Genomic DNA, 14,968 nt, shown 5'->3' with positions numbered 1-14,968 from the left:
ATATTTGAAGCGGTATCTAAGTCTGTCATGTTTTACGTGGCAAAAACTTGGAAACCGAAATAAAACGAAACAGTTGAGAAACTTCTCCAATACTTTATTGAGCGAATTTTTTGACTGCCATCAAATACACCGAACTATGTTATTATGTTGGAATCCGGATTATCACCGTTGTTCATTCAAACCCTTAAAATGCAATTCGATCACATCTTGAGAGTTATGAAGATGAGCAATAATAGGCTTCCAAAGATAGCAGCGCTTCAAGTAATACGAACCAAAAGAAGTTGATGTGCTGATTGGATACATTTGGAAAGAGAATGTGGAATGGAACTTAAACTTTTGTGTACTAATCAGGATGAACTAAAAGCTTTTTATACCAGCTCCTTTCCGCAGTGAACATAAAACAACTAGAGAAATACTTGAATGACACCACAGGATCTATATACAGGCAGCTGTCAACTAAATCACAAATTGGAAGAGAGGCCTTGTTTTAGGGACGATAATATTATGTCGAAATTTCAATGATGCTTAAATTGAGAGGTGAAGTTAAGCAGCTGAATGTATACCTCATAGAGATGACTAACCAATTATATGCTTATTGTAAGATGTCAGCACATAAATGTACAGAGTAGAGAACACAGCACCTTGAGCGACCAGACTATGTAAGGTGACAACAACACAAGACATTAATACAATACAGAAGGACAGAAAAGAAAGAACGAGGTAGTAGTCCGAGTCAATGTTGGCCCCTCAGAATGTTCGGATATCCTGTATACTGAAGAAGTGTCGTGCGTCGATCGCAATGTTATCATCTCTGGTTGACGGTTAATTGATATTGATATGTGTGAACTGCGTACTAGCTACCAGAACGTCTAGTCCCGCAGCGAATTCAATCAGCCTGAATCCGTTGTCGGAGGTGGTGACGTACAGGGAGCTGGAAAAACCGCTCCTTACAGGCCTGGGCTCCGATTATGTCGAAGAAGCCCTATAAGGTGTTCACTAAGTAGTTCAACCTTACTGGAACTGTAGACGCCACCGTTCCATCTCGAGAATTCGTCCGCTGCCGTCTGGATAAGGAGAGGTGCTTTAGTGGAAATACCTCTCCCCTTCTCTCGTTTGCTGTTTTAAATATGCAAAGATCTATTAACTCTCTCACCACCCACCAGCAGCCATTTGTTTTTTTGTGTTTCTCTTTATCTTCTAAGTTCCAATCTGAGAAAACAATTGACAAAAATAGTTCTCCTTTATAATTTCCTTTTTCATCATCACCCATCACACTACCCATTTATTCTCTCCCGTTTAAAAAATGTATTGGTCCGATTTCGGAGCAGCTCGTCTTGATTCGTGCGAGCTTCGTAGAGTCGTACAAAACGTCTAGTTGCACGCACACAAAAATCGTGTCGAAGACTGCCGAACTTAAACGACGTGGGTGGTTGGCATTGAGTGGGTGGCGTTAGGTTTTTTTTCGCTACGGAATTTTCGGATTCAGTCCCCGCGCTCAAGGCCCGCGTAAACAAAAATTGAAAAATTTCTTTGACTCGAAATAGCACTAGAGCCAAAAATAATAATAGGAACAAATAATTTATTATTATAGATTGTCAATAATACCAAATTTTGTATTTGGTTCTATTCGAAATTTTTGTTTGACATCTTGTAAAATTTTGAGAAAAATTAAACCTTCAGTTTTCTTAAAAAAGGAAAACCTACAAAAAAATAAATCTACAAGTTGATAAAAGTTGATTTTCGACTCAAATATCGTTTCATTATTTTTATAACATTGCCTAAAAATCAATTTCGTATCGAAGAAAATTTTATTTTCGGTTAAAATTTTACAAATATTCAACAGTCAGTATTTTTTCATAAAAATTAAAATCTTCAAAAAATTTCGAAGTTAATAAAAATTGACGTTCGATTCTCGATAACTTCAAAATGATTTCATTGTGGGCTAGATTTTGTTTTTATTGTAAGATAATGAAAAAGTGATATGTTTTTTTGTATATATGTACATATGTACATATATACATATAAGAAATAAAAACTTTTAAAAAATGCTATTTAAATTTTTCAAAAATTGGTTTTCACCTAAAAATCTCAAGAGGGAAAACATATATTGAAATCAAACTTTTTATGATATGGAAAAAATAGTGCTTTTAACTTTATTTAGGTTTTTGTATACGTCAAAAACGTTCTTGACACTCAATACTATATTTAAAAAACCGAAGAATTTTTTTTACCAAAAATAAAAACCTAAAGTGAATACTTCTGAAAGTTGGTAAAAACTGAAACAACGTTTAGCTTGCTTATGTATTTGTGGATTGCTCCGCACGACTCCTTCTGAACAACTTACTCTTGATAACACCTCTTGATATATTTGGCAAACAAAGAGCTGCAAGCTCTGCTATTCGCCTCAAAGGTTTTTTTGCAGTGGATTAACAACAACATTGGACTCTCCGTAATTCTTAAGTATTTAGAATCAATTCCAAAGCACACAAACTACACCATCCCTCAACTGCAATTTGACAAAAACTTCCAGATTTCTGTACCTTCCAGATCTTTCTGGGATTATAGGGCATTTCTGGAAGACGAGTCAAACCAGATGGTTAAAAAAATGAGTAAAACCAGGTTCAAAAAAAAGAAGGGGTTGGTGTAGATGTGTACTCTGAACGACTTCATTCCGCCTTTTCAATCATTGTAGCGTGTTCCAGGCGGAACTTTTGGCGATAAAGGTCTTGTCTGATATCCGTATCTTCTCAGATAGTCAGGCCGCTATCAAATCTGTTGACTCTGTCTCTACAAACTCTATATAACAGTCCATAGTTGTAGATCATCTCTAATGGAGATTGTACAACAGTTTAATATTGACCTGGGCCATTAAACTGATACAAGTATGCCCTATTCTATCATGGACGCCCACCTTAAACTGATGTCCGACTCGAATATCTTGGCGACATATAAAAGTTCTGACTCAAAAATTAATTCATTCATTAAAAATATTGTTGTTGGCTTATAAATATTTTTGTTTAGAAGAAATCAAAAAAATAATTTTTTGCAAACTGATAAATATTTTTCTACTTAATTTTCTCGAGAATAAAAGCAAATATAGTGACTGCAAACTTTGTTTTTACCATTAACAAAATATTATTATTAATACTTTGTAAAACTTTAGCAATATCGTGAGTCGGGCACTAATGGGAAGTTATCAGTGTGGGTCACATCCCTGTGATTAAAAAATCGGCAACTGTCGTAGAAAAAAAAGTTAAAAAAGTAAAAATGTTTTGCCAAAAACACAAAAATGAAAACACTACTATATCATTAAAGCTACAATAGACAATTTCAAAGCTTTTCAAATAATTCCCTACCACTTGATAACTTATTATGAGTACCTCAATTTATTATTAGTTTGTCAAGATACTCGTTGTAGAGACATCCATTTCAAATAAATTATGTTCACAATCAATGAGACTATATTCTACAAACAAACAATTCAGACACAAGTTCCACATATTTCCACATTTTCATCAACCTACACACAATCTTATTTCATGGTCAGGACAGTAAAACCAGCAGTTTCAGGACTCAGGACACAATCAAACCACGAGGAGGAAATAAAATGTTGTTTGGTTTTTGCTAGGTACGAGTATGTATGTATTTATGTAGCTACATGTATAAAAAGGACAATTTAATAGAATACACTTAAACCACAACCAACGTGTCTAGCTCGAATATCTAAAATTATTACAAATACACTCAAAAAACAACAACAACAGAAATAACCGCAGCAACAATATTATAAAAATACAAATCCAAACGGATGTGCAGTGCATTCCATTGAATGTAGAAAGAGGGTTAGTAGACCTAACATTGATATTATAGACAATATTTACGAGCAATAAATACAATAACAACAACAACAAAATAAAAGAAAAGAAAAATTCTATGTATATGTGGAATTGAAAGGATATATGTAACTGCTATAATTTATTAATTATTTATCGGTTAGAAAAAGGACCTACGTTTTATACGAGCGAGCAAACCCGCGTTAGCCAACTACAATATTGGTAAGTAGAATTTATTCTTTGTCATCGGGTTAGGTTTTTAGTTGAATTCGGGACCTGTGACAGATTTTACGCGTTTTACTTGCGTCCGGCAGTCGTCGTCGTTATCTTTTGAAATTTATCTAATTACACAGGATAAAAAAAATAATATTCATGATTGTATTTTTGTTGTGAAATTAAGTGAAAAAACAGGAGAATTCAAGTTTGTGCAGTGAAAATTTTTTAAACTTACCAATATTTCAAAAGAAATTATTTAAAATATACAATTTTATTAAGAAAAAAATAGAAATTAAAAACCGAAATAGTGATATAATATTAGAAAATATATAAAATGAGTAAAAACCTTCATTACCACCACCATATGGATTATTAAGACCTTTTTTAACAAGAAGGCTACAGGAAACACAGGGTTTTATAAAAGTTTTTTGTTATATTGGCCACCGAATGGATAATGGGTATTTGTTTAGACACAGGTAAGAATTCGAAATATGGTAATAAACGTAACAATATTGTAAAGGGTGTGGGCTACAGAATATAGTTCTGATGGAGGACATTTTGGATTTTATCTAGGTTGACTAGCTGAAGTGTTGTGACTTAATTAATTTTAATTAGAATTGAGTCAGAGCTTGGTAGAAGACTTGTTTAACTATGGATTCTTGAAGTAGGTAAACATACAATTTTCTTGCTAAGTTGTCTTGGAATATTTCGGTAATAGTAAAGGAAAATTGAATATTTAAAATACAGAATTTTGATATAGAGCTTTGTGTTTACGTCGTAAAAAGTAAAAAGTTTTGGACCAGACCAAAAAAATAGATCAGGTGCAAAAGGTTTAAAATCCTTTTTCTTAAAATTACTTGAAAACTATGTTTTTTTGTTGTATACGTACAGATTTTTGGATCATCGAAAGATTTAATTTTTTTGCATAAAGTGGGTGTAATGTATTTGGTAAAAAATGTTACACATTAGTTTTTTGGGTTTGCAGTTTTTGCTGGTTGAGTTTTGTCTGGAAAATCAAATTTTAGTAAAAAAAAAATTTGTGAAAAGGCATATTTGTATTTATTTTTAAAACTTCATCTTGAAAACAGTATAGTTGCAAGAAATTATTAAATATGAATGTTAGCTCTAGAAATAGTAATACAAATATGAATACAATTTTTTATAAATAAATACGTATACGCCTAAGTGCACCCTTTTTTGCATAATTTTTATGCATTTAAATAGGGAATACAATTTCTTATTACAAAATTATTTATTACGAAATCTTCATATTTTTTAGAATTAATATTTCCACGACTAATGAAATTAGTTTTTTTTAAATATAAAACATATTGGTTATTTTTTTAAACTTTTTTCTAAAAGATTGTGCGTAGAAATGTTTTTTATCTTTGTAATTTTTTCAAAGATAACTCCAGGATTTTGTTAAAAATGTATGTAAATTTAAGAACCACATGATTGTTTCAAATAAAGACTTGTTCATTTTGATAAAGAATAAAAAATTTTTAAAATGTTTAAATAATATTTTCAATGTTCAGAAATGTTCTTGTCGATGGTAAGGAAATTTGAAAATTAGTTTTTCTATTTTAAAGAATTATTAAAAAAAAATCTTTACAAGGAAATGATATTTGTTAAAACTTTTCTGTTTCTGAATTATCACACGATACAGAAACAGATTAACAAACTAAATTAGTGATGTCCAAACTTAGTACATGCGATTTAAATATCTGTTGTCAAAAAATAGTTAATTTATTTTTAAAAATATTTAAGAATTTGGAACATTCATGAAATGGATATAATTTACTTTTTAATAAAGCATAAGAAAATCAAATCCCGACTTATTCACATAAAGTTGCAATCGTTTGAAATAAAAAAAAATATTGGAGCAAATAGACTTACAATACGAATCAATTTTAAAAATCAAGTATGTAATGGATTTCGGTTTTTAAAAAATAAAGATTTCATCAATTCCTATGAAAGTTAAAGCAGAGCAGAAGTTTTTAAACTGAAATAATTGTTTTTATAAATGTTTTTCAAAAATTATTTAACATTCATTTTTGTAAAAAATACTTTTTTTAAATATCCTACATTTTAAAATGTTTTAAGACAGTACAATTATTGAAATCGGTTCATGACAACATTTAAAAGCAAAATAATGGTTTTATATGAAGTCCCCTTTTGGAACAATACACGAATTTATTAACTTCCCATAGGAAGTTATTGCAATGGGTAAGATTTGTCAAATTGAAATTTTTGACATTTCTCTAACTTTCAAACTCCCTAGAGTCGTAATAAAAGATTTTTAGAAAGATGTATGTGCATGCGTGTGTACGTACGTTTGTACGTCCGTACGTCCGTACGTTCGCGACGTATTTTTCGTCCTCCATAGCTCAAGAACCAGAAAAGATATCGACTTCAAATAAATTTTGTTATACGGATAATAAGGCAGAAAGGACACTCAAGAAAATTTGGATAACCCTAAATATCTTACGATCCAAAAACGGTAGAGACTTGAATTATGTTTTATATAATATATTGTAACGTGATATCAAACAAATACATTTTTTGAAAACAATCCATCGAACGGTTTTTTTTATAAATCAAAAAAACTGAAAAAAAAAATTTGTCACCTCTAAAATTTTACGACTAAAATATGATTTCATCTCCAAACCAATTTTGTGCAACGAAGAATAATGTTTTTGACATCTTATAAAATTTTGAGAAAAATCAAATTGACAGTTTTTTTTATAAAAAATTAAAATCTAAAAAAAAAAACATTACTCAGAGTTAGTAAAAATTGAATATCGACTCAAATATCTTTTCAAAAACTTGAGTTTTAGGCTTCAAACTTATTTTATCTTATAAGAAATATTGTTTTCAGCATTTTGAAAAATGTTGAGAAAAATCGAATTGACAGTTTTTTTTTACAAAAAATTAAAAACCGAACAAAAAAATAACAATAGTTGGTAAAAAATGATTTTCGACTCAAATATCTTTTAAAAACTTTGAGATAAAAGCTTCTAACAAATTTTTATTATAAGAAATATTGTTTTTAACATTAGGACAAATTTTGAGAAAAATCGAATAGACAGTTTTTTTTACAAAAAATAAAAACCTAAGAAAAATGTATAAAAGTTGGTAAATATTGATTTGCGACTTAAATATCTCTTCAAAAATTTTAAATATTGGCTTCAAACTAATTTTATGTTATAAGAAATATTATATAATATAGCTTTTCAAAAATTAAAAATATTGGCTTCAAAATTATTTTATTTCACAGAAAATATTGTTGTCAATATTCAGTAATTTTTATATAAAAATCAACAAAAATCAACAGTCCGTTTTTTCATAAAAACTAAAATCTACAAAAAATAGTACGCAAATTTGGTAAAAATTGATAGACAATCTTTTAAGCAAGACAAATCGACAGACGGGATGGGAAGTTATTAGTGTGGGTCGCATCCCAACCTCTTTTTTATTTTTTTATTGAACGAAGCCAAGTTAAGTAAAAACAGTGAAAATTTCATAAAAATCCATAATCGAATTTCAATCAACAACATTTTTATGCCGACTATTGTTATTTTTTATCCTGAACAAAATTTTTAAAAAAAACGGCTAATACGAATCTACTAATGACCTTAGCCGGAATGGGGGACCCACTTTGTTCAAATTCTAGATCCCCGTAATATCAATTTTGATTAATATCTCCATTTCGAAATTATTAACGAATGCAGAGCTTTCAATTTAGTTCTTAAATGTTGCAACAAAGAAATACGAATACACAATTTATATAATAAATACCTATACGATTAGGTGCATTTTTCTTAGATAAATTCTGTAAATTGAGATTCAAAAAAATAATTCCAAGCCTTAAATAATAATATTATTCTTTTTAAACTTTTTCTTTAAGATATTGTGCAGAAAATATTTGTATCTTTAAAATTGAGAATATTTACAAACAATACAATTTAAAAAGCAACAAAAAATGTTTGTTCCTCAAAAAATCTCCAATATTTTAGTAAAGTTATTTGAATTAAAAAAAGAACTAAATATTATTTTAATTTTATATACACACATTTTATATTTTGCAAACACTTTTTTTGATAAGAAAATGTTCATCAACTAAAATACTAAAGTACTAAACTTGGTTACTAAGATTAAACAATCTGTTGCCAAGAAATATAATTAAAGTCTTAAGCTTATAGACTTCAAGCGCGATTTTTGTTTTTTTTTTAAATCAAGTATGTAGTGGTAGTTTTTAACTATAAAAGATTTAAATCGTATTGAAATTTTTACATAGCAGCAGTTTTTGAATTAAAGTAATATTTTTAAGAATTCATAAAAAATTATTAAAATAATAATTTTTTTGGAAAAAATAAATGTACATTCAATAAAATGATTTATTTCCAAAAATGCACATAAAGCATACATTTAACAAAAAAAAATTTACTAAGATTAGTTTTAGTTTTTAGTACCATCATCCATTTTACAGAAATGTGCTGCGTATTTAGCACACCCGTTATGTGTTCTTTTAAATACGTCTTTAAATAACTCGCTGTTTCCTTTTATCTATAAGAGCTCCTTCATAATACCAGTACACCAAAATGTCCTGAAAACGAAATAAAGAACTACCGACCTTTTGCTAACCTATCTGTGATACCTAAACTGTGTAAGTCAATCGTGTGTAGCGTCCTTTCATTTCACTGTAGTTCAATTACCGCTGATAACCAGCATCGCTTTGTTAAAAAGTGTTTAAGTGTTACTAATCTGTTTCACTTTACATCCTTTTGCTTAAATGTTTTTGAACAAGTAGATTGTATCTTTACTAATTTTAGCAAGGCGTTTGACAAATTGTGTCATAAAACATTGCTTTTAAAACTATCAATTATTAGCAAAGTTTTAACGACTGAATCTCTAATCTCTCACTAAATTTCGTAATTAATGTTAAAGTTCATTTGTTGTGAATTCTGGTGTCCCCCAGAGTAGTCACTTTGGTCCTATTCTATTTTGTTTTATAATTGACTTGGTTTCGATCATACACAATTCGTCTGTCCTTTTATATGCTGATGAGGATGACATTAAAATTTTAAAGAAAAATAACTTTACATCGGACTGTCTTCTCTTGTAGGAAACTTAATATTATTCAGGGAATGGTGCAATAATAATCGTCTAGTTTTAAATGTTGACAAATGTTAAACCATAAGTTTTACACGCAAAAAATTTCAAATCGTTTTTAGCTACATGTTTGATTCTTGTCTTTTAAGTAGAGTTTATGTATTTTCTGACTTGGGTGTTGACTTAGATTCTTAACTAACATTTAATGAAGATATTAACTTCATAGTTAAAAAAGCAAATACAGTTCTGGGTTTTATTCAGAGATTTGGCCATGATTTCCATGATCCATATGTTTTAAAATTTCCTTTTCTTTCATTTTTGAGACTAGTTCTGAAATATGCTTGTACAGTATGGTCACCTTACTACACCGCCGTACACGTCAAAAGACTCGAAGCTATTTAGAAAAGATTTTTGCGTTTTGTCTACAATCCCTTCCGTGGTTTCATGACATTCATACATTACCGCCTTATTCACAAAGACTTTCTCTCATAAATCTTCCCTCTTTGACAAATCATAGGATGTGGTTGCAGTTTGTTTTATTGTTGAAATAATAAACGGACAACTTCCATCACCATCAGTTCTTGGTAGTTTAAACTTTATCTTAAGTTGTTCAAGTTTAAAACTCAAGAAATCATTGAATACTAATTTTAGCAGATTAAACTATGGTGTACATAGTCCCTTAAATCAATTAATTAAAATCTATAATACATTTCACTCTTGTAAAAGGTGTCCCAAAATTAACGCAAGATTTGAATTACATAGAAAACGCCGTTTTTAGTCTTTTGATAGTTATATTTTTATTGACTCGTAAAGTACATAGGATAGGGTTATGTATGGAATAACACATCGGACAAATGGCCTCCACGGCTTTGCATGCACATGCGCACTCTTTTGTTGAAATTTTTCATGACCATTCTTCATAAATGTGGCTGAATTTCGTTGATGCAGCGTTGAATCTTCTCCTATAATGCTCGGGTGGTTGTGGGCTTGTTGACATAGATTTGTGATTTCAAATAACCATATAAAAAGAAGTCTAATGGTGTTAAATCACACGATCTAGGAGGCCAGTTTTGATCACCGAAACGAGAGAGTACTCGACCTTGAAATGTCTCATGCAGTAATTGAATTGTTTCACGGGTTGTATGAGATATGGCACCGTCTTGTTGAAACCACATATTCGACACATCAATATCATCCAATTTTGGCAGAAAGAACTGTGTAATCATGTCGCGAAATCGAGCACCAGTAACAGTCAATGCTTGACCAGCATCATTTTCAAAAAAATATGGCCCAATTATGCCTCCAGCCCAAAATCCACACCATACAGTCACGCGTTGTGGATGCATTTGTTTTTCGACAGTCACATGTGGGTTCTCCGAACCCCAAATGCGGCAATTTTGGAGATTGACAAAGCCATCAAGATGAAAATGTGCTTCATCGCTTAGGATGATTTTGCTCGAAAAATCAGGGTCCATTTGTTGATGTTCCATAATCCATTCAACGAACTCTCTTCTCTGTCCCTGGTCATTAGGCTTCAATTGTTGTGTTACAGTGGCTCAAAGTAATAATGGGACACATGCAAATTTGAAAAACAAAAGCCATTCTCTGGAAACCTATACATGTAATATAACAAATAGATATTAAATTAAATTGTTTATATTATTAGTTAATTGAATAACAAAAATTGCATAGATTCATAAATTATAAGTTTGATAAAAATAATATTACGTTAAACAACTCAGATATTTCACCTCAAAGTAATAATGGGACACCCTTTAACCTTAATTCATATTGAGCGAAATAACGGTACTTTTTCGCTTTCTTTCAATCAGGATTGCAGTACAGTTATTCTTCACTATTTTGTGTTGCATTGAGTTCATTTCGAAGGAATAATTTTATTATTTATTAATTATGGCACCACGCGGTCGTCAAACATCGGTTAAAATACGGGAATTATTTATTAATCATTCCAAACCTGGAAAATCTATACGGAATATTTTCGAGATTGTGAAACAACCCAAATCTACAGTTTTTAATATAGTAACGCGGTATAAAAATGAAAATAATTTTAGCAACAAACCAAAACCGAGCAAACGAAAAATATTTTCGGATTCAGATGAGAGATGGCTTTTAAGACAAGTTAAGAAGCAGCCGCACCTTAGTGCCCCAAAAATTGCTGCAGAAGCAGAAAAGTGCCTTGGGAAAAAATCAGACCCAGAAAAAGTGAGAAATGTCTTAAGAAAACATAACTTCAACGGTCGAGTTGCGCGGAAGAAACCTTTCGTGAGTAAAATTAACAAGAAAAAACGCGTTATGTTCGCCAATACATATAAGAACGAAGATTTTGCTTTCTGGAGTAAAGTAATTTTTACGGACGAAAGCAAATTCAATGTTTTTCGTTCCGATGGGCGTTCATATGTTTGGAGAAAACCCAATGAAGAGCTTCGGGAAAGAAATTTGAGACCAACAGTAAAGCACGGTTCAGGATCAGTAATGGTATGGGGTTCAATGTCAGCAGCAGGACCCGGAAAACTTCACATAATTGAAGGCATAATGGACCACAAATATTATCTTAATATTTTAAGATCAAATCTGGCGGAAACTGCTGATAAACTGGGACTTTCGGAGGATTATTATTTTTACCAAGATAATGATCCTAAGCATAAGGCGTATAATGTTCGAAGTTGGTTGCTGTACAACTGTCCTCACGTGCTGGAAACGCCCCCGCAATCTCCTGACCTTAACCCTATAGAACATCTGTGGAGCTATTTAGAAGAAAAATTAAGAATTCAGGACATCAGAAACAAAAACGACTTAATTGCCAGCTTGAAGAACGAGTGGGACAAAATTTCGCCAGATTACTGTCAAAAACTAGTCAAATCCATGCCTAACCGCTTGAAAGCAGTAATAAGCCAGAAGGGCCTTCCCACCAAATATTAAATTATTAAGATAAAGCTTGTAATACATTTTATTTTCATATTTACATGTTTGTCCCATTATTACTTTGAGGTGAAATATCTGAGTTGTTTAACGTAATATTTTTTTTATCAAACTTATAATTTATGAATCTATGCAATTTTTGTTATTCAATAAACTAATAATATAAACAATTTAATTTAATATCTATTTGTTATATTACATGTATAGGTTTCCAGAGAATGGCTTTTGTTTTTCAAATTTGCATGTGTCCCATTATTACTTTGAGCCACTGTAATTGAATTTTGTAAGCATGAAGACACAGATCTTTGGTGAGTATACGCTGTAGAGAGGTTCTTGAAATTTGCAATTCTGGGCCAAGACGTCGAATTGAAGTTCCTGGATTGTCAGCAACACTCTCACGCACTGCTTCGATATTCACATTTGAACGGCTTGTTTTTGGACGACCAGTGTGTTTGGCGTCTCCAACGGAGACTTTTTCACTATTTTTGAAATATTCTTTAATAATGAAGACACGTTGTTCTATAGTGTAACGCTCCATTTTTAATAACCCTATACTGTTAGCTGTCAAATTGCCTTTTTTTTAGGGTTGCCAACACTTCACTGCACAAATGGCGGCAAATTCAAATCTTGCATTAATTTTGCGACATCCTTTATTGGTTCACCAAATGATATTATAAACAGTATAAATTGCAATTTAATATTATTGAACAGTCTAGTTTAAGTTTTAGATCTTAAGTATATATATTATATTAATAAGAATTGGTAACGTTAGTATTTAACGAATTATAATAATAAACATTAGAAATATTTTCAAAAATGTATACATAATTGCATACACATTGCATTTGTCAAAAACTTTTTCGTTAAGAAAATTTTCACAAATTAAAATATTATTGGATCTGTTGTCAAGAAAGAGAAACAAATGGCTTCTTATTAAAAAGGCTTCTTAGTATTGAAAACATGAATAGGACGCACAGTTGAAATAATGCTATGCCCTATTGAAATGCACTTCCATTTTTTATTTTCAGTGTCCGTTTTCTTTGTTATAAGAGTTTCCAGGAACGTTTTTAGGGTTTTAGGTACACAATCGTTATCAACGTGTTTGAAAAAATCATCACATGTTTTCCCTAAATGCCAATAAAGTCATTTTACAAAATAAAACAAGTACAAAGAAATTAATATCATATTTGTTTTAGGAAATTTAATAAGCTTTAATTTTGTGAAAGAGTTTTTTTTTATACGGCAAATAGTTTTCAAGATAAACCCAAAAAACCCGTATGTTTCGTTTACTCTTCACTGCCGCTAGAGTTATTTTATAAACTATAAGAGATACGAACAATTTATCAGGGCTTTTTTATTATAAAATTTAATGAGCTTTAATTTTGTGGAACAAAATTTTTGGATATAACAAATAGTTTTCGAGATTAATGCGAAAAATTGAAACACACTTCATGTTTGTTTGACTTTTTTATTGAGTCATCACAAGACATCTTTTAGTAAGTGTGTCAAGTTTCAAACTGTTGGATTTTTTTCGAGGTGAAGACAATTTTTTTCATTCATTGACTGGATAAAAAATAAAAAAATGTGTGGGTTCTTTTAAATTTATTTTAAATTGACTTCTATGTTGCTGTTTACATCTCTTAAAAAAACTACTTTTCATGAGTGATTAGTTTGTAGTATTTTCATAATTTAAAAAATTAGAAAATCTGACCAAATATGACATTGTTTACTTGAGTAAGTGAATCTAAAGAAAAATTTACTATTTGTAAGCGAAGTTTGTAAAAAAAACAGGAAATTTAGAACTAAAGCTTTTTTGCAATGCCTTGTTATTATTTGACAGCGAAAAAATAATCTTTTTCGAAGGGGTAACTTTTTTCTACATTCATAAGAAGAAGTTTATCAGAAGCCAGTAGAAAAACAAATATTTTACTAAGGCACAAAAAATAAAGGATAAATAATAAAACAGTAAAATTAGTTTTTATTCCATGTTTTGTAAAAATAATACGTAAATGCTTTTTGACTCATCCCCTATGAAAAGATAGGATATCGCCTATCAATGATGTCTTTAGATCATTGTACTGTTTACACATATCCTGTTTAGCTCACTTAATAATAACTCTTTCTATTTAAAAAAACAAACGCTTTTTAAAATTTACGTGTTCTTACTCCTAGTATTCTAAAACATTTAAACTAATTTAAAAAGATCTAAAACATTCAATTATGTGATAGTTTAATGGGTTCATCAAAAGTTTTAACGTCGCGTCACAACCCATCAGTGCATAGAGATGCCCTGGGAATACTTTTTGATTAATAACTACTTAGTTTTTTATTTTTATAATTACTGTTTAGCGACACGTAATATAATATTTACTTAAATAGTCAACAGTGAGCTTTTAAAAATTATTTATCAATATGAAATTTATTTTAATTGTTTACAACTAAGAATGATTTATCGATTGCAAAAACATAATATTTTAAAAGCTTAAATGACGAAAAGGGTATATATTTATATATAATTTCTGATGGTTATTTCTATGTACGTATTTATGTGCGAAATATAAAATTTAAATTGTACAAACATTTCTTAAAACTTAAATTTTTTTTTGTAATATTTAAAAGTTAAAGTTATCTCACCTTCCACAAGACTCTGAAAAAAGAAAAAGAGAAGAACAAAAATTAATTTTGTTTTAAAATAATGATTATAAAAGAAATTATATTTATATTTTAAAAATTCAACAACTTGTTTTGGTACGAAAGTACTACAAACTTTTATACCTCGATTATTATGTACATATACCTATGCTAAGGACCAAAAAACACAAAATTAGTAAAGGGTGATTTTTTAGCAATTACCTATTTGGTAACAC

General features: G+C 30.1%; 1 protein-coding gene across 3 annotated transcripts in view; it reads left to right on the top strand.

Moving 5' to 3' along the window:
- Positions 1-3,896: 3,896 nt before the first annotated feature.
- LOC129941516 (adenylate kinase isoenzyme 5) overlaps positions 3,897-14,968 on the top strand; it is a 41,322-nt gene continuing 30,250 nt past the window's right edge. For 2 of the 3 annotated variants that reach the window (XM_056050188.1, XM_056050187.1), the window contains exon 1: positions 4,097-4,525. In XM_056050188.1, coding sequence (XP_055906163.1) covers positions 4,504-4,525 — 22 coding nt within the window. In that variant the 5' untranslated portion in view covers positions 4,097-4,503. Of the gene's footprint in view, positions 4,056-4,096; positions 4,526-14,968 lie in introns of those variants that run through there. The other variant, XM_056050189.1, reaches the window with a different exon arrangement.

Source organism: Eupeodes corollae, chromosome 1 (assembly GCF_945859685.1).
Source record: "Eupeodes corollae chromosome 1, idEupCoro1.1, whole genome shotgun sequence".
NCBI classification, from domain to species: Eukaryota; Metazoa; Arthropoda; class Insecta; order Diptera; family Syrphidae; genus Eupeodes; species Eupeodes corollae.
Note: the sequence above shows the minus strand (reverse complement) of the source record. Positions and strands in the feature narration are given on the sequence as shown.